Genomic DNA, 21,823 nt, shown 5'->3' with positions numbered 1-21,823 from the left:
ACTGTAGTAGTTTGAATTAAACAGTTTTACACTTTTCTGCCTGCCATTTTTTTTTTTTTTTTTTTTTTGGGGGGGGGGGGGTTTGTTTTTTCTTACTCATGTTAGAAAATTGTCTTTATTTTTGCAATCAGTTGTTTAAGAGCTAGCCCCTTCATATGAGAAAGTTACTCATTAATTAAGAGAGGCAGCGGAAGCCTTATGAGCCATGAGATTAGAATCTGACACCCTGGTTTAGACAAAGAAAATTCCAGTTAGTGAACTCCCCATGTTCCTGTTTTCCTTCAGGATTGTGGCCTCTCTCTCCCGTCTGTGTTCAGTGCACTCTTTCCCTCTAAAAGGTTTTCTATGGTCACAGTTAGAATAGCAATATTCTGAAAGATAAGAAAAGTTCTAGTGAAACAATTATCCCACAACGTCTCATTAAAATCAATGGGAAATGTAACATTGAAGTGAGAGGTCATTCTGTTTATTAACATGACTTCTTACCTGTATGTCATGCACATCATAACAAGACATGGGTATCCAACCCATGCCCCATTACTACTCACTCTCAATACTTGTGATTATTTTTTCTTAGAAACTCTTCATAGAACTGTCCTTGCAATCTGTAATCATATTTTCTTTACATGTATATGTTTTTTTTAATTCCTGGTAGGAAACCATATAAAACTGTGGGTGATGGTAACAGTAGACGCTGCCCAGCCACCACCATGGTTTTGGGTGACAAAGCTCTGACTATGGCCCAGACGATCAAGATTTGATTAGTGGTTCTGGCATCTGAGGCACTGATGGGAAAAGATGGGTATTCCCATCTTAGGGGGAGGTATGCACTTGGATTTTGATCCCTGATGGAGGCTGGGGATGTGTGTTTGGGAGATGTTCCCCTAAAGGAGCATTGGTAGGATACACTGAGTTGCCTCAGAGGTGTGGCAGTATGCCAGAATGTCCACATTGCATGTCCACTCTGGATGTGCAGCAGGTGTGTACAAAAAAAAAATCCCTCAGTAAACAGTATGATGCTGTACCAAGAACCCCAGTCTCCTTACCAGCCCTGAGCATGAGTCAAAGCAAGTCCATAGGAGTAAGGAGTGCACTGAAGACTAGTGAGTGACAAGGGGTCAAGGGACAGCTGATGGTCAGCTTAAAAGAAGAGCAAAAACAGACTTTGACTACAGCAGTATATTTCTTAGTTTTCTTAAAATGCATGACTGTAGCCTTTTTTAACAACTTTTGGCAATTGCAGATGATTGGCTGGAGTGGCTCTCTGGGTGTACAATTGGTAGTAGAATACAAATAACAGGCTGATCATAGTAAAGTGATCACTTCTGTGCCTTGGTGGGGGACAGTGTAGTATCTTAAATTCCAAGATGAAATGCAATACTATGATTGTTTTCTCACTTTGCTCTGTCATGAAGCAGTAATATATCTGTGGACAGTGGTAAAAGTACACATTACCCACAGAAAGATATAATTGTATTTATTTATGTAATTGTTTTATGTAAGTTGACAGGGAATTGGAGGCTTCTCATAGCAGCAAGTGAGAATATATTACTCTGGCTGTTAGTTCACCACTTTTGGCAGTCAAACATCAGAGGTGATTGCTAGAAGTACCTGTCTTTTAAAGGAGAGCAGTCTATGGATGAAATCATAGGAGAGTTAAGGTGTTCACAATAAAGTAATCAGTGCTATAACTTGGTGTTTATGGATGTTGGAAAAAAGTATTGTGTCTGAGAGCTAAGCATTGAAATACATTGCTGTGATTGTTTTTCTTTCACATGTATTTCAACCCAATATCCAGGGGTTACAGAAATATAACTCTCTTTGGGGGGGGGTGGGTGGAGAAGCAAGATATTTGTGAAAATACATGATAGTTATGTGATATGGTTGCCCTATGGCAGTGTCTGAGAATAGTAAGTTGAAATTCATTACTGAGGCAGGTATGCCTTTCACAATCTTCAGAACAACTTATAAGAAGTTTGTACAGAAAGTGTCTGTATTTTTTTAGTAGGGGCAGGTTGTGCATGAAAGCCTAAGGTATTATGTGATTCATGCAAAACTATCATTCATATGTCTATATTTGGGGTAAGGCATGTATACTTTATTCACTTTCTTCACACTCGTATATAAGAGTTATACAGTAAAGGTGGATGTCTTTTCAGGTAGGTGGGTAAGGAGGCATTCATACATAAAGACACAGAGTTGATATGTGATCACCATTGAATTAAAATGATGTTTTGTTGGTGGCCAGTCTGTGTATCCGACAGCAGCAAGTTGATGTATGTTACTGTAGGCATTTTAGTTCTGTCCTTGAAGAGGCGTCAGAAGTATACTAAATGTGGGTATTCACTTCTGGGGGCAGGAATGTATGAAAAGAAAAGGACAGTTACAGGTATCGCTTCTGTATTTTCTTGCGGGACAGTATGTGTCAAAGGGAAATGTGGAAATTGTATTTTATGTGATTCTTTTACAGTCAGAAATGGTGTACCCTCTCAGAAAGGACACTTTCCACTGGAACAGTATGTGTTCTGTACTCAAATATTTTGGTAGAGGTCTCTAATATTTTATTGTTAAAAGTCTTTGAAGAACTGACACATGGCCTTCCTATATACAGCTAGTAAATCTAACATTTCATGGGGCATTTGTTGTCACAGAATTAAACATTGTATACATTTCACCTGGAGTAATATATATTTCTCCATTTGTAACATGCTGTGGCTACAGTGCCATGCTTTCAAGTGGCCAAAGCTGTAGGGTCAAATTAAGAAGTATGCTGCACTGGAAGCTCTGAGGTTAGACTTGCAGCCTTAGATGTGCGTTATCATTGAATAAACTGTTATTACCTGAAAGTTTCATAATGAAAGCTCAAAGTGGGTCAGAGATATAGCATTCCAAATGCAGGCCTTAGTGGCGTTAGTTCATGTGCTTTTACTGCCACAATCTGGCATTTAGTTTTTTACTCAGTTTTCATTATGAGTGTTGTGCTGAATTTCTGCTCAGTACACTGAGTATAGCAGTGGCCTAAAGTACTGATTGAGTTATTACATCAGAATTAAAAATCCTCTGTATTTCACAGAAAAATATATTTTTATTTGCAACATGCTGTAGTTAATATGCTTAATGTTAAGCAACTAATGTGTTGGGGTCAAATCATGCATAGTGCAGCATTAAAACTTCTAAGAATACAATAACAGTCTTAACTGTATTTTGTAGCTGACCATCTTGTTGTTACTCTGAATATTTTGTAATGTAGTCTTATAAGAGGAGCGAGATATGGTATTTTACAGTTATGTACTGTACAGGTATATTTAGAGATGTTCACTGCCTCCATCTGATATTTTGCATTATACACAGTTTATGCTGGTTGTTGTGTTGTGAACTTCTGATCGATCTGCAGAACAAAGTACTGGCCTAGAGTATTTCTCTACTGAGTTAACTTAAGAGCAGAAGTTTAAAAAAAACTTACATATGCCACAGCAAGATAGATAGGTAGAACATAGAATTTTAACATGCCGTGGATTTAGTGCAGTGCTTTCAAGTGGCTGAACTGGTGGAGTGGAATTCAGAGATGTACTGCACTGGAAGCTCTGAGATAACAATTGGGCTTAGGTATGATTTGCAACAGAATGCTGTGTTACTAATATCTGAAAGTTCTGTAATGAAATCTTACAAGGCGAGCAAATATACAACTTTTCAAATACAGTTCCCAGTGGCTTTAGTTCATATACATTTGTTGTGGCAGATTTACATTTTGTATTATACTATGTTTATTGCTGATCTGTTGTGAACATCTGTTCAAAATACTGAGTACAGTAAAGGTCTAAAATACTTCTTCACTGGTTTGTCAGAACAACAATGTCAGCACTACCTACAGAATCTTTGGGGGAAGAAAGTGGATTTCTTGGGACATGAAGGCCTCAATGATATCTGCACTTGTAATGAAAATGGGCCAATGTGATAAGCAGCCCAAGAGAGTTTGAGTAAACCATTTGCTGTTTTTCATCGTTCTCACAGTGTGATGACATATGCATTAGACCTGGTGTAGGGGCTTATCTAGAGTGCTGATAATGTCAATGAGTGTGTTGTTTTCCTCTTAGATGGTGATGTGTATCTATCTAAAAGTGATGTCAATGGTGATCTTTACCAGAAAAGATTTCATCATTGAAGGTGTTACATGTGGTCATGGACAGCACCACAGTTATATAGTGCATAAACAGGATGGAACTTACCACTACCAATTGTGCAAAGCAGCCATGACTTTACAGGAATTGTCCCTATTCCTCAACCATTAAAGTAGCAGAGAGTATTTAAGAGCTAAGACAACATGGGAATGGAGAAAGAAGATTATGCCGATAGGGATGACTGCATTTAGAGATTCAGACAATAGGCAAGAGGAGACTGGAATTTATTAGAGAAAACTGGCAAAGGAATCAAGGTATTGGGAGCAAATAACTAGAGAGGGAAAGGTAATAGAATGGGAAAACTGCAAGAATTTATTTGGACTGCAGGTTAGAGATTGCCTTACCTATCAAGGACTGATAGAGTATAGGCAAAGAGAAAGAAACGAGGGGCTCCTAAATGAAAGACCAGCATTGGTAGAATTTTTAGTAGGATCTAGAACAGAAGCTGCTGTTAAAAATGGAATAATTGGTAGAGCATATAAAATATTGCATGATAGCAATAAGAATTAATCAGAGGAGGTTAGAAAGGCTTGGGAAGAGAGAATGGATAAGCGATTCACAAAGAACCAATGGGGGATATATGTATGTCTCCCAAATCTAGAAGAGTTAGGATCTTTGCTTGGAAATGTTTACATAGATATTTTTATACCACCCCCCCCCCCCCCATTAAACTGCAGAGAATTTTTCCTCAGGTAGACATGTTGGAGCTGTGATGGAGAAGAAAGAGGTAATTGGGAACATATTTTCTGGGAGCATAATGAGTTGGCAGACTTTCTAGATTCCCTGCAGACTACTCTGTCAAAGATATTGAGTGAGTAAATTGGGGTAACTAGGGAAATGACTTTTCTGAGTCATGATACAGAATCGGAATTGCCTAAACATAGTAAGGCCTTGCTGAGTCTAATTATGTGGCTACCAAAAAAGCAATTACTGAAAAATGGAAATCAAAGTCTAAAAATTGTACTAGAAGAAATGGATATAGTAGCAGAGATAAAACAACTGGAATTGGGATCTTTAAAAAAGGGTAGGAGCAAATTACATAGGAAAAAATGGGAACTGTGGGAACAGTACATACAGTGGAGGAATGAGGTTTAAAAGAAGGCGGCACTTGAATGAACTATGTAATGTTTGATTGACGATTGGGTAGATTATAAGTGATGTATAATGTTTGCAACTAGGATTATGTGAATATGGTTTGTGATGTAAAATGCTTGCAGCTGAGATTATGTCAGTATGATTTGTTTCCATTTATATAAATATATGATTGCCTATGTCATAATTGAAAATTTAATAAAGATATTTCTTGTTTAAAAAAAAAAAATAGGTAGTAAGATCTTTAGAAAAGGGTATGAGTAAATTACATTAAAAATGGAAGTTTTGGGGACAATACATGCAGAAAAATGTTTTGGAAGATTAATAGTTTGAGAAGGCAGAAATTGAACAAATTATGTAATGTTGCTTTGAATATATGATATATAACAGTATATGTAATGTACAATATTTATAAATGTGAACTTGTTAATATGGTTTGATTACTTTTGTATAAATGTAAGTTTCCCTGTCACAGGTGATAATTGAATAAAAGTGTTTAAAAAAATAACCATTAGATGGCAGTTCATCAAGTAGGTGAACACAGATAGCTAGTTGTTAAAAATCTAGAGATAGAACTGTTTGTCTTTTGCTCAGTGTCCACCTAGTGCCTAGTTTCTTGTGCTATGAGGCAGAATATATCCTCTCAATGATTTTGGAAATTGCCTGTTATATGAATTATTTTGTAGCGTTGTCACTGACCATTGACTCTCTCTTCTTCCAGAGCCAGCTGCCAAGTCTCTATGTTTTCCACTAAGGGAAGACTTTCAGTTGCAGGGCTGGGTGCTCTAACCCCATTTGCACCTTCTGCATGTTACAATGTGGAAGCTAATAGTGCACTTCCTGATAGAACCTAATTTTCTTCAGAGAGTGCCTGAAAGTTATAGAGGTCTGGAAAGCTACAGTCAAGACATCTTAAATGAAAGAGATTTTCCATACATTTTATTATTCCATTAGGGTACATTGCTTTTCCTCATAAAACTCTATTCCTTGGCAATGTTTTTGACTGCTTTTTTTCCCCCTAATAAATTTTATGTTATGCATTTAGCCCTTCCATTGGATTAGAATCTTGTTGTGGAGATGTTAAAAGCAAAATACCGGATGATCCAGCACCCAGTTTGAAGTTTCTTTGAAGTTCTTTTGCCTTACATTCTATTCCTCAAGGATAGAATGGTCTGGTTTTCTTGTCTTTTATGTCAACTGTTGTGTCTAACATCACTCTAAATCAGAAGATACATTTGCCATCCTTTTCCTCATCCTGAACATCATGGGGAAAGGCTTTTGTACAGTATAGATCCCAGAGGACAACTTTGAACAGTAAAGGCAGACAAATTCAATCAGATTTTGCTATAACCTGCCTCTCCTACGTTTAGGCCTTATGTGGGAAAAAATGTTCCTGCCTGGTTTGCTAATCATACATTTTTTTGATATTGCAGTCAACAAGCTCCTTCAAGGGACTGTGAGGCTGCACCCAGTCACTGAATCCTGTGCTTCTGTGAGATTTCCTCTAATGGCATGTCAGTGGGTGAATGCTGTGAGACCACAACATAATGTTCTGTCCTCACTTTCACCAAGCCTTACAAGATAGTTTGCCAGTCCAAGGCTGGGAAGGATTTCCTGTATTGTTTATTCAGGTTGTGCTGGCTACATCTTCCGTCCAACTCCTCAATACATAGTTTGCTCGTTTTTCCATATGTTATGATTCATTGGATAGAGGGAGATGTAGGTATAATGTATTACAACTGTGTGATTTGCTCTGCATTACAGCAGATGTTTGTCTGATAGGTGCTGCCTCTCCATCCTCACTTTTTATCCCCATCCTCACTTTTTATCCCTTGATGCTGTGGTCTTCAGGTTGGCATTTTCTTATATTGCCCTTGTGAATACTTGCAGTGTGGATGTTGAGATCATCATGCAGCCCATTGGGCCTCACATGTAAATCAAAGGCTGTTAATGGAAATGGCTGTGCAAAGGTAGTCTGCATGTTATTTGCATCACAGACAACAGTTACAGTAGGTGTACATTATACTCACTGGATCTGTGACAAAAAAATTTGGCATTATGTTGCCCTGACACCAAAAGGGGAAGATGGTAACTGAGACTGACCTAGTATACACACTGCACTGTGTATCACTGAGGATAAGATCTAGAGGTTGTGTGCTCATGTTTATAAACTGAAAGTATCTAATATGTGGGCCACAGTTCAGATGCACCAAATTATTCCTTTCTTTGCAGTCTGACTGTGCTGTGACTCTTTCCACAGGCAGTGATGAGTATCTAAAAATTGCAGGGACGGGCTGTTCACCTGCCAGTAGAGTTAATGTGCTAGCTTTTTGCATGGTTTGCAAACCTGTATTCACGTGTTATGGTTTACTTAAGAAACAAGAATGTGTCAGCATCTACTGCTATGGTGAGTGCTTCCATATGGGTACCTTGGTAATTTTTAATGCTTTAGTCAAAGTGGACAAATTCCTGCATTTTGACATAAAGCTTAAATGCATGATAGCACCAGAAAAAAAAAAAAAGAAAAAGTAAAAAACACTGATCACATTTTAGAGATTTATTTTTATTTGCTGATCTGTAGTATGGCTTCTGATTGTGATAGACTTTTGTGATGAGGGTTTCTGGAAGCTGTATATGTTTCATAAAATAATATGCTTTTTCATATGCTTATCTGTCATGTTTCTCTTTCTAAAGAGTCTGATGTTGCCCTATTGGTCGAACCAATGATATGGGATTATTCTCCAGAGTTTGATATAAATGGTAAAGGTAAGTTCAGTAGTGGCAACGCCATTACATTTTTTTCATGTATTTTCCATTTAACATAATTATTTAAAGTTTACAGCCCTTTGAATGACAGGGTGTCTTACATATGTGCTATGTTTATATAGACCTTGTGACCATTTTAACTTTGGATGCCGCAGCTGTGATGGAGCAACAGGTGCCCATCACAACTTCACTTGCACTAACCACATTTTACTTCAGTATCTTCATACTCTGATCACTTGCTCTTGATTTTTCACAAGGCTTCCTCAGTGTTGTATCATTTTTGTTAACTTGTGCAGTATTTTGATTTTTTAAAGTGATTGTTGGCTCTTCCCTGTTTGTTTTAGTCACAATTTTCATGATCAGAACATGGATGTTGAACTAAAAGACCATTTTCTGAATAATTAAGGCATATTTTTGTTAGCAGTGCACTTGCACTGTCAGTGAATGGCCTGTTCCATCTACAGCTGTAGAGTGAGAAGTTAATAGGAGCAACATTCTTCTTACCTCCACAGCCAGCTGATGACTTTTGTGTTGCCATTGAGCATGCCCATTATTTTACGTGTATGCATGTTCATAGAATTTTGGTCTTTTACTGATTGCAGAGGCCAGAGTATGTTTGTGTGAGTTATCAGCTCCCTCTTTTCCAAACCTGGCTTCACAATAATATGGATTCAGGCGTGGAGTTGATAAAATGTTGCTGACAAAGTAGCAAGGTATTCTGAAAATCTGAATGATTCTAGGGTGGGGGGGTATCCTTGTTTTCTAAGGGTGTAGATTAAGATAGCTATATTTGCAGCCCAAGTCATGATTTTATTTTCATTGCTGATATTTTGTGTTCTGACGTTCTTTGATTTGTGCTGTGTAGGTGTCCTGACATTCTGCTAGTCATCAGTACAGAAAGAACCACCACAACACACACACACACACACACACACACACACACACACACACACACTCACACACACACTCACACACACACACACACACACACACACACACACACACACACACACACACACACACGCTTAAGGCTAATTTTCTGACACCAGTCGTTGGTCTCAGTGAGGCCTTTCAGTAGGATGTCAACATCACTTGGGGACTTAATAATAGCTCCCAACTTGCAATCGTCTGCGGACTTTGTCAGCCAGAGTCCCTTCGTGTTGGCCTGGTCTTCAGAGAAGTAGATACCAAACAGGAGGGGACCGAGGACTGAACCCTGTGGGACTCCACTCATGACTGGTCGGCAGTCTGACTTGGAATTAGCTACTTTCTCACTGTGGGTTCTACCTGTGAGCCACTTTGCAACCCACCTAGTGATATAGGGGTTAATGCCTAACTTAGTGATTTTTTTCTATGATTCCTGATTGGGAAGTGGTATCAAAGGCCTTGGCCAGATCAAGGTAGGTTGTATTGCACCACCTTGCCTTCATCCACAGCTCTGGTGACTGACTCGAGAAGTTGACCAAGTTGAGCGGGCATGATCTACCCTTCACAAAGCCAAACTGTGTGGAATCCAGAGTTTGGAGATTCCCTACATCCGTGTTTATTAGGTCCTTGATGAAGCATTCCATAGCTTTGCATATCAGACTCGTCAGGCTAATGGGGTGATAATTCCCAGGGTCTGTAGTTGCTCCTCTTTTGTGGAGATGGATGACTGTAGCAGTGCGCCATTTGGTAGGGACAAAGCCTAAGGTGAGGCTGTGATTGAACAAGGCATACAGGTGAGTTGCCAGTTCATGTAGAACACAGCCAGTGATATTCTCAGGTCCCATAGAAGCAGTATTATTAGCCTTGAATATTGCTGTTTTAACCTGTGCAGCAGTAATACTGGGTGCCTGGCAATCTACTGGTATTGTGACTGGTCCTTTGGGGGGGGGGTAAAGTTGGCACTGAATCTGCCAGCCAGTATATTGGCAGTATCTGTTGGCTCAGTATAGGAGGTATCATTGTGCAGTAGCTCACAGCAAATCTGGGTATTGGTGTGGAGATTTACATAACTATAGAAGGCCTTGTGGTTGTCTTTACTATCTGCTGCAATTATGTTTTCATAGCTAGCTTTAGAGGATTTGATGAGGGATCTCAACTTTTTGTTGAGGCTGATAAGTGAGTTTTTCCAGTCTTGGGACTTCACCTTATTCTGCATCAGTTTCCTCCTTCTGTTGTAGAGTTTGTTTATGGCAGGGGACCACCAGATTGGCTTCCTTTTTTTGAAGGAGAGTATCTTGGTTCTATTGGGTATGGTGAGATCCATGCATTTGTGTACGTGTTCGTACAGTGCTTTGATGTATGATTCAATGATCATGTAACTATTCTCTATTTGCATGGGTGCCGTGAAGTTAGCCACCTCTGTTTTTAGGAGCCCAAAATTAGCTTTGGAGAAGCTTGACTTCTTAGGGACATTCTGATTTTTCTGGGATCTCACAGTTGGAGATTTATGTTATTGTAGTCCCCCCACTAGGAAATGAGTTAACAGCTTTTCCTCTGAGAAGGAGTTGTCAAAATATTTGAAGTCAAGGCCTTCTTCTTCCATGTCCTTTTATTCTTACAGGTATATCCACAGATGCTCACTCCTTTTTGGTTTGGAGAAGATGGTGATGGCACTTGCTGAGATATATAAATTGAGATGAGTGTCCTCTCTTCTTCCTCTGTATGCAAGGCAGGAAGAAAGGCCCCTTTCCTTCTATTTCTTTTACTTCTTCCCTGGGCTCTGTCTCAGCACCAGAAGCTCTGGAGCTAGCTGTTCTTCCTACAGTTCCTTCATCAACACCTGTACAGTCCTTTGCCTAGGTGCTGATTCTCTCTTATGTACTACTAACCCTGGCATAGCATTGATACCAGTGGGTTGGTGCTGATTTTGACCCTGAGACCATTAAGGTCATTGGTGTCAACAGCATCAACATCTGATTACTTGGCACCAACGTGAGCCTCTGCTTTTAAGCTAGAAAAGCTTCTCATTGTTTACTCTTTGCCTCCATCTTTAGTGAGTCATTTGATTTATTTGTTATGGGGCGTTTCAGCATCAGCAGTTAGAGAGAGAGAGAGAGAGACAGAGAAAGGTTATGATACAGAGGCAATCCCAAGGGTTGGCTGAAACCCATTTAGAGTTGCACCACCAATTACTTCACCACAGGATTCCTCCTTATTCTGATATCTTAGTCTTACAGTCTTCTCAGAGAGGCAGAGGACCATAAGGCTGCTGTATTGACAGTTTCACAGGAGCTGGTGTAGATTTCTCTTCTTTACACTTAGAAGAGTCTTCCCCAACTGTTAATAGGATAATGATGTGTAATAGGAATCTTTTGGATTCTATTGCAGATCCACTTTCCTGGATACCAGGCTAGTAGGGGATGCTTCCACAGTATCCCTCAATGATCCCTAATTTTGGTAGATGTGGAAATTAGTGCATCACGGGGATGTCATGGCCAACTGACCCAGTCTCCCAGAGGAGTTGGTACTTTAGGAAGCTTTTTGCTTCATCCATCCTACTTCTTGGGTAGTTACCTCTTCAAATTGCATGGTTTCCCCAGTCATATAGAGGGCTTAGTTCTAACCAGATATGATTGCACCTTTTCCATGGAGACCAGGCAAGATCCTCTATTCTTCTTATAAAAAAGGTAGGAGTATAGCTAATTTTGTAGTGCATAATAATTTTGTTTATCCTACTCCATGTATTGGGCCTAAGGTCGGGTGGCACGATCCCAGGGTAATCCTATGGGCTAAGCTTGTAAAGGCTGCAGGGCCGTTAGCCTCATACACACATATGAACCCATTTATGGGATGCCACAGTGGTACATATAGATGTGGCAAATGTTCGCTATGTCCATTAATAATACATTATTTTCCTAAGATTAATAATATAAACTTCAAACCTGTACAGATATTTGATTGTATCACTCAAGGTGTGATTTATATTTTACAGTGCCCTTGTAAGTTGTTTTATATTGGTGAAAGCCAGAGAGCTTTCAAAGTAAGATTACAGGAACAAGTTAGAAATGTTAAAAATGTATGTTTGGGAAGCCCTCTGGCACTTCATTTTAATGATTTTCATAATAGTGATGCTTCGTTGTTGAAAGGCTGCATTTTAGAACAAGTTAAATTATTTATGGAGGAAGGTAGAAGTCTTAAGGAAAAGTTATTATATAAGGAGACTATTTATATTTTAAAATATAATACTTTGAACCCTAAGGGGTTAAATAAGGATTGTAATTGGAAGTCTTGTTTTATTACTGTGATTATTTAAGCTGTTTTTTGGGGATTTTTTTTCTATTCCACAGAAGGGATTTTACTGAGGTGCTAGAGAGAGTGAAATAAACTTGGATTTACATTCTGTAGCAGTTGTTTTTATTACTTGAATTTTTTTATTCTGGTGGGTTTTTTTGAAGAATGTTGGAGTAAAGCCCCTTTAGATGACTGCATTGTAGGGACTATACTCTTATGACAGAGCCCTTGTATGGAGAAACCAGAAGTCCATCACCCTCAGCAAGAATTTTTCAGGCAATGCACCATTTCGGAAATTGTATATGTGTCAGGTATCTTTTCTATAAGGGCTCTGAATTATCTGACACTTGTGACTTATTTTTACTGTGGTATGAGCGAGGAAGTCCCCAAGACACACAATAAGTTGCCCTATGGAACCTAAAATGAAAGCTACTTCCTCAGGTAACAACACTGGCTAACATGTATTGATGGAACTGATGAAATGTCACATGCAGCAGGGTCCTGTATAGCCATTTATCACCGTGCTTAGCTTAGAAACTGTAATTTCATGAAAAAATGTATCTTTCACCAAACCCTTATGATGGCTCATCCTTGTTTGGGCCACAGGTGAAACAGAAACTGCAGCAAAGTAAGCAAGAGAAGAAGATGCTGTCAGCTGTTGAAGTAAAGTTCCCTCACTTCTCAGAGAAATTCTGGTAATCAAAGGAGTGTCCAAAATCTGTGGTTCAAGAAATGCCGACAGCTTGTAGATCAGAGTGTGATATACCCTTAAGAAGCTTTCCAGTGAGTCAGCATATGCATATACTGTAAGTACTGGGCACATGCAAGCAGCAGTGCCATTTTCAGTGCAGTCAGAGATAGAGCATGCAAGTATGTAGTCAGTTAGTTTAAGTTCAATGTTTTGCCATCCATCTTGATGTTTGTATGTTATAAACTACTTAAACAAACACCCAAGCCTCAATGTCTTCTTGATGCACATAAAAAGAGCGACATGATGTCAGAATGGGATCCAGAATCACAGCCATGTGGCAACCAGTTAAAGTTGGAGGAATTTACAGGAGTGGATCATCCCTACTGCTCAAATGACTTACAAAACAGAGGTCAGACACAAATTCCAGGTACTAAAACTTGCTTAAATGATTTATTTTGCTAAAAATATAAAACGAAGCACTCAGAATGCTCAAATGAATTTCTTATTTAACGAAATGTCTGATACTGTGACATATTAATGAAAATTTTCAAAATAATTACGAAAACATTTGAAAAAATATCTGAATCGCATAAAATGTACAAAAAAGGGAAAACGACCATATTTTTTTTCTATGTGCTACTTTTTTGCATTAAATAAAGGTATTCAAAGTATCCAAAGTGTGCAAAGTGTTTGCAAATGTGTGCAGTATTACAGTGCAGTTATTTCACACAGTACAGTTGTTTCAAAGCATATTTTGAAGTGTACACTATTTCAGACTTTATTGTGCTTTTGAATATTATTGCAAGTATCTGGTGTGTGAATGTGTGTACATAATTACAAGGGCCATTTTACTTTGTGTTTTACTATAATCTGTGGGCATGGCAGAAGGTTTTCGCAGACCCGCACAACTTGTGTTTGATAAAAATATTGCAGAAAATTGGAGAGTGTTTGAGCAGGAATACGATATTTTCATACAGGCTGCTTTTTCTGACAGGGATGCACATACAAAAGCGTTTATTCTGCTTAATTTAACTGGTTCTGAGGCCATTGAAAGAGAGCATTATTTTGTATATGCTCCTGCTGTGTTTGCAGGGGAGGGGGAATACCGCCATATAGTAGTAACGGCTGAAACAAGGGAAGACCCTGAGTGCTTAAAATGTAAAATTAGAGAAATATGTAACTCCCAAATTAATATTACATTGGAAAAGCACTTATTTTATACAAGGGATCAAAAGCCTGGTGAAACATTTGCAGCATATATAACAGCCATGTTTCTCAAGGCTAAAATGTGCAGATCTGGTGTTTTGAGAGATGAGTTGATAAAAGACAGGCTTGTGTGTGGTATTAATAATGACACAATGAGAAAGATTTTGCTTCGAGACAGTGATTTAACTTTAAATAAGGCCATTGAGATTTGTCAGATATACAAGCTTACAGAAAAGCACACAAGCATGCTTACAAATGAGAATAGCAGTGGAAGGCACAGTGACAAAGCTCATGTTGATAGGCAGCATGTGGTTAAAAGAAACAGGCCCAAGCACATGACAGCTACTGCAGGTCTTGTAACAGTCCCTGGGAAACCCTGAGTCTTTCCAGCAAATACCAAGGCTTGCTCAGTGAAGCATAGGGGTAAGTCAGCAAAATCAAAAGGGTTCCTGGTTACCTCCACTTCTAATACCAAATGTAAACCAACGAAGTTAGCTGCAGTGCCAAATTTTATTGCCAACTGTCATAAATGTGGTGGAAGGCAAAAACCCAAAAGAGAAAAGTGCTTAGCTTTTGGTCAGCTGTGTCATTTTTGCAAGAAGATGAATCATTTCAAAAGGTTTTGTAAATCAAATAAGGCACATTCTTTGATTAAAAGAGGGCATTCAAAGAGTCAAGTTGATCAGTTAGAAAGCTGCAACCCTTTTTATGTTGATGGTGTGTCTGTGCTTGGTGAAACAGTTAATATAGTAGATTTATTGGTAAAGAAAGAGATCTTTGTACTGTTTGGATTAAAAGGAGTCCCTTAGAGCTTGAAGTAGATATTGGCTCAAAGTGCACTGTTATGTCAGCAAAAATGTTTGCTAGAGTAAAAGCTACAGAACAACTTGATTTGAAAAGTGTGTGAAGCTTGTTGCTTATGGTGGTGAAGCGATTCAAACCAAAAGCTCAGTAGTGCTTTCATGTTACTCTGTTGGGAACAGCTATGACGTGCATACGTCAAGAGACACTTGCTGTCATTATCAGACCTCAGAGACCGTTTGAAAATGGAACTACTTTCACTTAATAAAGAAGTTCACTATGTAAGCCTGCATGACAGCAGCACAAATTTCACCCAAACTATTTTTTCTGAGTACGCTGATATTTTTGCAGACAAACTAGGCAAACTACCAGTTGTGTACTCTATGAAGTTAGACCCAGAGGTCAGCTCAGTTATCAGGCCATCCCAGAAAGTTCCAGTAGCTATGCAAACCAGAGCCAAAGCCAAGCTAGACAGAATGGCGCAGCTAGGAGTAATTTGTCGAGTAGAAAAACCTACTGAATGGGTATCTTCTATGATAGTAGGTCATAAGAAAAGCTCAAATAATATCAGAATATGTATTGATCTGAGAGATCTGAACAAAGCATTAAAAAGGCCTCATCATCCAATGCGCACAGTCAAAGAGGTTGCTGCCCTCATGCCAGATGCGACTGTTTTTTTCTGTCTTAGATGTAAAGAGTTCATTTTGGCAAATTTTGCTTGACTGAAAATCATCATTGTTAACCGCATTCGGTATGTCATTTGGAAGATACAGATTTCTGAGAATGCCATTTTTGATAAATTCTGCCAGTGAAGTCTTTCAGTGTGCAGTGGAGCAGATTTTTTTCAGGCTATCCCTGTGCTATTATAGTAGATAATATTCTAGTAGGAGACAGCGGTGAAGTTGAACATGACAGAAACCTCAAGAAAGTTCTGGAAAGAGCACGTGAATTGAATCTTAAGCTAAATCCTCAGACGTGCAAGTTCAGGCTATGAGAAGTTACTTATATTGGTCACTTGTTTACCAGTTCCGGCTTACAACCAGATCCAAGCAAACGGCAATTCTTGAGATGCCAGCTCCAGACAGTGTTCAAGCCCTGTAACGTTTTCTTGCCATGGTCAACTATCTAGGCAAGTTCATTTCAGATTTAAGCCAACTTTTAGCACCGCTAAAAGAGCTGACATGCAAAGATGTAATTCAGTCATGGTCTGAACAGCACCAAAGTGTATTTGATGCCCTGAAACAGAAAATTACCAACCCACCAGCTCTCAGCTACTACGATGTTCACAAAACAGCTACTTTTTCATGTGATGCTTCTAAGTTTGGTCTAGGTGCAGTCATTCTTCAAGAGGGTAGACCAGTAGCCTGTGCATCGAGAGCTCTTACCCAGAACGAGATGCAATATGCCCAGATTGAGAAAGAGCTTTTGGGAATTGTGTTTGCATGTTCAAAGTTTCATGATTATATTTATGGTCAACCTATCCAGATCGAAACTGATCACCAGCCTTTAGTTACTATTTTGAGAAAGCCTATACATACAGCTTCTGCCAGATTGCAATGCATAATGCTCAAATTACAGAAGTACAATTTCACTTTATCTTTTTGTGCAGATCACCCAGAAAAACCACAGAACAGTGTAACAATGAGCAACTAGATTTTGAGGTCATGGAAGTGAGAAATTTTTCTTCCACACGTCTTGACGAGCTCAGAACTCACACAGCTTCAAATCCAGTTCTCCAAAAGCTTAACCACTTTAGCAGTCAAGGATGGCTTTCAAAGCAATCTTGTTTACCAGTAGAAGTGCAGCCATATTTTCCATACAGAGATGAGAGTTTGTCAGATAATGGTATCATCATGAAAGGTACTAGAGTGATTGTTCCAAAATCCTTGCAACAAGAGTACATTAAGATCTTGCATCGTGGCCACCCAGGAACTGATTCTTCCAAAAGAAGGACGAGATCTACTATTTTGGCCTTCTGTGTCAAGAGATATTGAGAAAGTACTTTCATCTTGTTCAGTATGTAATGGTTCAAACCAGCATCATTAGAAAGAACCATTTAATTTAGGCCAGAATCCAGAACTACCTTGGTTGACAGTAGCCACAGATATCTTTGAGTGGAATGTTCAGCATTACTTGGTGTTAGTAGACTCTTATTCAAACTAGTTCGAGATTGAGCTACTTCCCAACCTAACTTGCAATACTGTCATTACTAACTTGAAGAGACATTTTTTTGTCCCTGGTAGTCCGCACAGAGTTATTTCTAACAATGTTGCACAGTTTCCAAGTCAGCAGTTCAAGAGATTTGCAGAAGAGTGGGACTTTGTTCATATTACCTATAGTCCTGAATACCCCTAGACAAACAGCTTGGCTGAATGCGCAGTTCAAAGTGCAAAACAGCTGTTAGAGAAATCCAGATGTGACAATACCAATCTTTTTCTAAACTTGTTAAATCTCAGAAATATTCCTCATGATGGTCATCTTGGTTCACTTGCCCAGAGACTTTTGTCGAGACAAACCAGAATCACACTACCAATTAGCAGCAGTTTATTGATTCCATGTGCTAAGAATGACAAAGCAATGAAAGCCCAACTGTTAAAGAAGCATTTGTCTCAGAAGTCTTACTATGATAAAACCAGCAAACCGCTCTTTTCTTTACAAAAAGGGGAGGTAGTGAGGATGCAGAAGTCAAAACGTTTAGATTGCATCGGATTTGTGAAAAGTTTGTGTCAAGAACCGAGATCGTACACTGTGGAATCACAAGGAATGAAATTCAGACAAAATCGGAAGCATTTATTACCAGTGTCTGAACCAGTGTTGCAGCATCCTGCCTGTGACAAAGACTCTAGTTCTCAGAGTAACTTGTCCAGTGTTCCTGTTCCAGAGAACAGTCCATCAGCAATCCCTGTTTGTGAGGAAATCCTTGAGTCTCCTCAAGCAGAACATTTTCCAATGACTGTCCCTGTTGTTAAACCCAGTTCTATTATGTCATGAGATCAGGTTACATCTCAAAACTGAGTTCCATATACATGGCAACCTGGGCACGACTGTTGTTTTTCTTTATTAGTGTCTGTATAAATTGCATGCCTATTGAAATGTCACTGTTTATATGAGACAGCTCAGTAAAGAGGGAGGATGTAGATCAGTGTGTGTAACATACCTTTAAGAAGCTTTCCAGTGAGTCAGCATGTGCATATAAGTACTGAGCATGTGCAAGCAATAGTGCCATTTTGAGTGAGCAGCCAGAGTGAGAGCCTGCAAGTATGTATTCAGTCAGTTATTTAGTTCATTTAAGTTCAATGTTCCTGCCATCCATCCTGATGTGTTTGTATATAATAAACTACTTAAACGAACACCCGAGTCTCAATGCCTTCTTAATGCACATAAGAAGAGAGTAACACAGCTGTCTTTTGAGCAGTGTTCTGATAGAGACCAGCACAGATAAGGAGGTTTCTAGAATAAACACAGCCCTAGAGGCAGAGGTTTTATGCAAAATTAATTAATCCACAGTCCTTGCAGAATCCCTGAGGACTTACCTGACTGTCCTAGTGTGGAGACAGTCGATGATTTAATCTCCCTGTATTTTCTTGCATGGCAGGCCATCATGCAAGGCAAATGGATAAGGGAGATAGTATTCATTGGCTAGAACAGTCTCCTTGTATATCTTCCAAGGCCTGCCTCCTTATCCTTTTCAGATTTTTCACCCCAGCAAAAGGATGCTGCCAAGTTAGAATTAGCAAACCTCTTGGCAGAAAGATTCATCCAAGAGGTCTCACCAGACCAGAGAGGATCTGGAGTTTATAGAAGATTGTCTTTGGTTCCTAAGAAGACAAGGGACCTCAGGTCCATAGTAGAGCTGAGTATCCTAAATCTTTTGGTAAAGAAATCAAAATTCCAGATGCAGAAGTCAAAACGTTTAGATTGCATCGGATTTGTGAAAAGTTTTGTCAAGAGGCAAGATCTTACATTGTTGAATCACAAGGAATGGAATTCACACAAAATCGGAAGCATTTATTACCAGTGTCTGAACCAGTGTTGCAATCTTGCCTGTGACAAAGACTCTAGTTCCCAGAGTGACTTGTCCAATGTTCTTATTCCAGAGAACATTCCATCAGCAATCCCTATTCATGAAGAAATCCTTGCGACTCCTCTAGCAGAACATTCTCCAATGACTGTCCCTGTTGCTAAACCCAGTTCTATTATGTCACAAGATCAGGTTACATCTCGAAACCGAGTTCCAGATACATGGCAACCTGGACACGACTGTTGTTTTTCTTTATTAGTGTCTATATAATTTGCATGCCTATTGAAATGTCACTGTTTATATGAGACAGCTCAGTAAAGAGGGAGGCTGTAGAGCAGTGTGTGTGATGTACCTTTAAGAAGCTTTCCAGTGAGTCAGCATCTGCATACAAGTACTGAGCACGTGCAAGTAACAGTGCCATTTTGAGTGAGCCGCCAGAGTGAGAGTATGCAAGTATGTGTTCAGTCAGTTTATTTAAGTTCAATGTTCCTGCCATCCATTCTGATGTGTTTGTATATAATAAACTACTTAAATGAACACCCAAGCCTCACCGCCTTCTTAATGCACATAAGAAGAGTGACACACCTGTCTTTTGAATAGTGTTCTAATAGAGACCAGCACAGATAAGGAGGTTTCTAGAATAAACACTGCCCTAGAGGCAGAGGTTTTATGCAAAATTAATTATTCCACAGTCCTTGCAGAATCCCTGAGGACTTACCTGACTGTCCTAGTGTGGAGACAGTCGATGGTTGAATCTCCCTGTATTTTCTTTCATGGCAGGCCATCATGCAAGGCAAATGGATAACGGAGATAGTATTCATAGGCTAGAAGAGTCTCCTTGTATATCTTCCAAGGCCTGCCTCTTTATCCCTTCCAGATGTCTCACCCCAGCAAAAGGATGCTGCCAAGTTAGAATTAGCAAACCTCTTGGCAGAAAGATTCATCCAATAGGTCCCACCAGACCAGAGAGGATCTGGAGTTTATAGAAGATTGTCTTTGGTTCCTAAGAAGACAAGGGACCTCAGGCCCATAATAGAGCTGAGTATCCTAAATCTTTTGATAAAGAAATAAAAATTCCAGATGTTGATATTCCATTCAATCTTCCTATGGTTACAGGACATAGGCTGCCTCTGGTTTCTGGGTCTCAAGAACACCCTCCTGCACATCAAGGTAACCAAGGCATCCAGGAGATTAATGCAGTTAGGGTCAGAGCAAGCCACTATGAATTTGGAGCCTTCCCATTTGGTCTTACCTCAGTCCCCAGGGTGTTTACTAAATGTATGATGGACACAGCAGTTGACCTCAGGCTAAAGAGTACTCAAGTTTTCCCTTATCTGGATGACTGGCTCCCTGCAGCCATAACAGAGTTGTGGATTCAAGCAAGGGGTACATTATTACAGTTGTGCAAGACCTTGAGGACATCGCTGAAGATGTGAAGTCCCAGCTAGAGCCATTACAAGCATAGACCTTTACTGGATGCCACCTGGACATGAGGACCTGTATAGCCAGTTGTCTGATGTTCTTCGTGTTTCACTGTTGCAGTCATTACATTTGGGTAATCCTGCTGGCAAGTTGCTCTCAGTCGGCCTGAATTCCAAATTCCTGGGTCCTGCGTCGGCCGCTGTCGCCCCTTCCCTGACGTCAGGTCGTCAGGGGTATAAAAGATGCGGCCAACGCCATTTTCTTTAGTCTTTCTTGCCGCGCGGTGCCCGAAACAGAAGCAGTTCGCAAGTGCCGGTTGGATGACTCCTGAGATTTTCACGTTAGAGTTTCAGATCCAAAGTTTTCTATAAAGCTAAGTACCCCATTGGGGAAACTTTTCCAGACCGATGTCAGAAAAAGTTAATAATTGTATTTCTTGTGGAAAGCAAATACCTCATAAGGACTTTCATTCTTACTGTATTCCTTGCCTAGGCCCTGACCATAACGTTTCAGGTTGTCGGTTTTCTGCTAAATTTAACCAACGCACTATTAAGCATCGGTATGATTTCGCATTAAACTATTTTGGACGCAGGTTTAATTATCCAGAAATGTTGTCGGATAACCATCCAACTACCGGAGTTCACAAAAAACGCAAAGAAAAAGATAAGACAACTGAGGCCCAAAACTGATGACGAAGCTTCTCCTAAGCCAGTCGCCGGTTCTCAATGAGGTGCTTTCGCAGCCCCTGACACCTGCTACTTTAGAGTCGCAGGCCGCTACCGACTCCCACGTGAAGTCGGCTATGCTGCTGGAAACTCAAGGTATTGGAGCCTCAGACACTATTTCTTCGGATGGGTCCGGAGCCGCTGAGCAGGCACCGGCTTCTGAGGGTGTATTCAGACCTAAACATGTATACGTTAAACCGACTTCAAAGGGAAAGACTAAAGCACCTTCAAAGGCAAAGAAGCAAACCCAAGAGCCAAGTGGACAGGCCTCCAAGCCCAAAAACCAGATGCTCAAAATGGCCGAAGACTTGATTACCTTGATCAGGGTTTCCCATCCCCCTCCTGATAAGAGGCCTAGGCAAGAGACTGACTATGAATCTTCAGTCCATTTCTTCTGATTCCTCTTCTGATCAGGAATATTCTCTTCCCCCCTATGAGGATTCTGATGCTGAAGAAATCTATACCTTCAGCTTCTCCTCCAGAGGACTTTTCTTTTGGGGAAACCTTACATACCATGAGGGAGCATTTCCACTGGGAGGGCCAAGATTTTTCAGAATCTAAAAAGAGGCTCAGGGATTTCCTGTTACTACCTGAACACAAGCCACTAGCCATCCCACCTATGTTAGACATTGTAGATTATGTGTTTTTGGAGTCTAGTCTTACCCCTGACTCCTTACCTCCAGCTCCTGTTAAGCCTGACATA

At 39.8% G+C, this 21,823-nt stretch overlaps 1 protein-coding gene across 1 annotated transcript in view; it reads left to right on the top strand.

Annotated features, from left to right (window-relative positions):
• The window catches only part of HEXD (hexosaminidase D), a 651,835-nt gene that overhangs the window by 323,845 nt on the left and 306,167 nt on the right, over window positions 1-21,823 (top strand). Inside the window, exon 8 of the mRNA XM_044085015.1 lies at window positions 7,965-8,036. Coding sequence (XP_043940950.1) covers window positions 7,965-8,036 — 72 coding nt within the window. The remainder of the gene's footprint in view (window positions 1-7,964; window positions 8,037-21,823) is intronic.

Source organism: Protopterus annectens, chromosome 10.part0 (genome assembly GCF_019279795.1).
Source record: "Protopterus annectens isolate FY-2018-M chromosome 10.part0, PAN1.0, whole genome shotgun sequence".
Lineage (NCBI taxonomy): Eukaryota > Metazoa > Chordata > Ceratodontiformes > Protopteridae > Protopterus > Protopterus annectens.
Note: the sequence above shows the minus strand (reverse complement) of the source record. Positions and strands in the feature narration are given on the sequence as shown.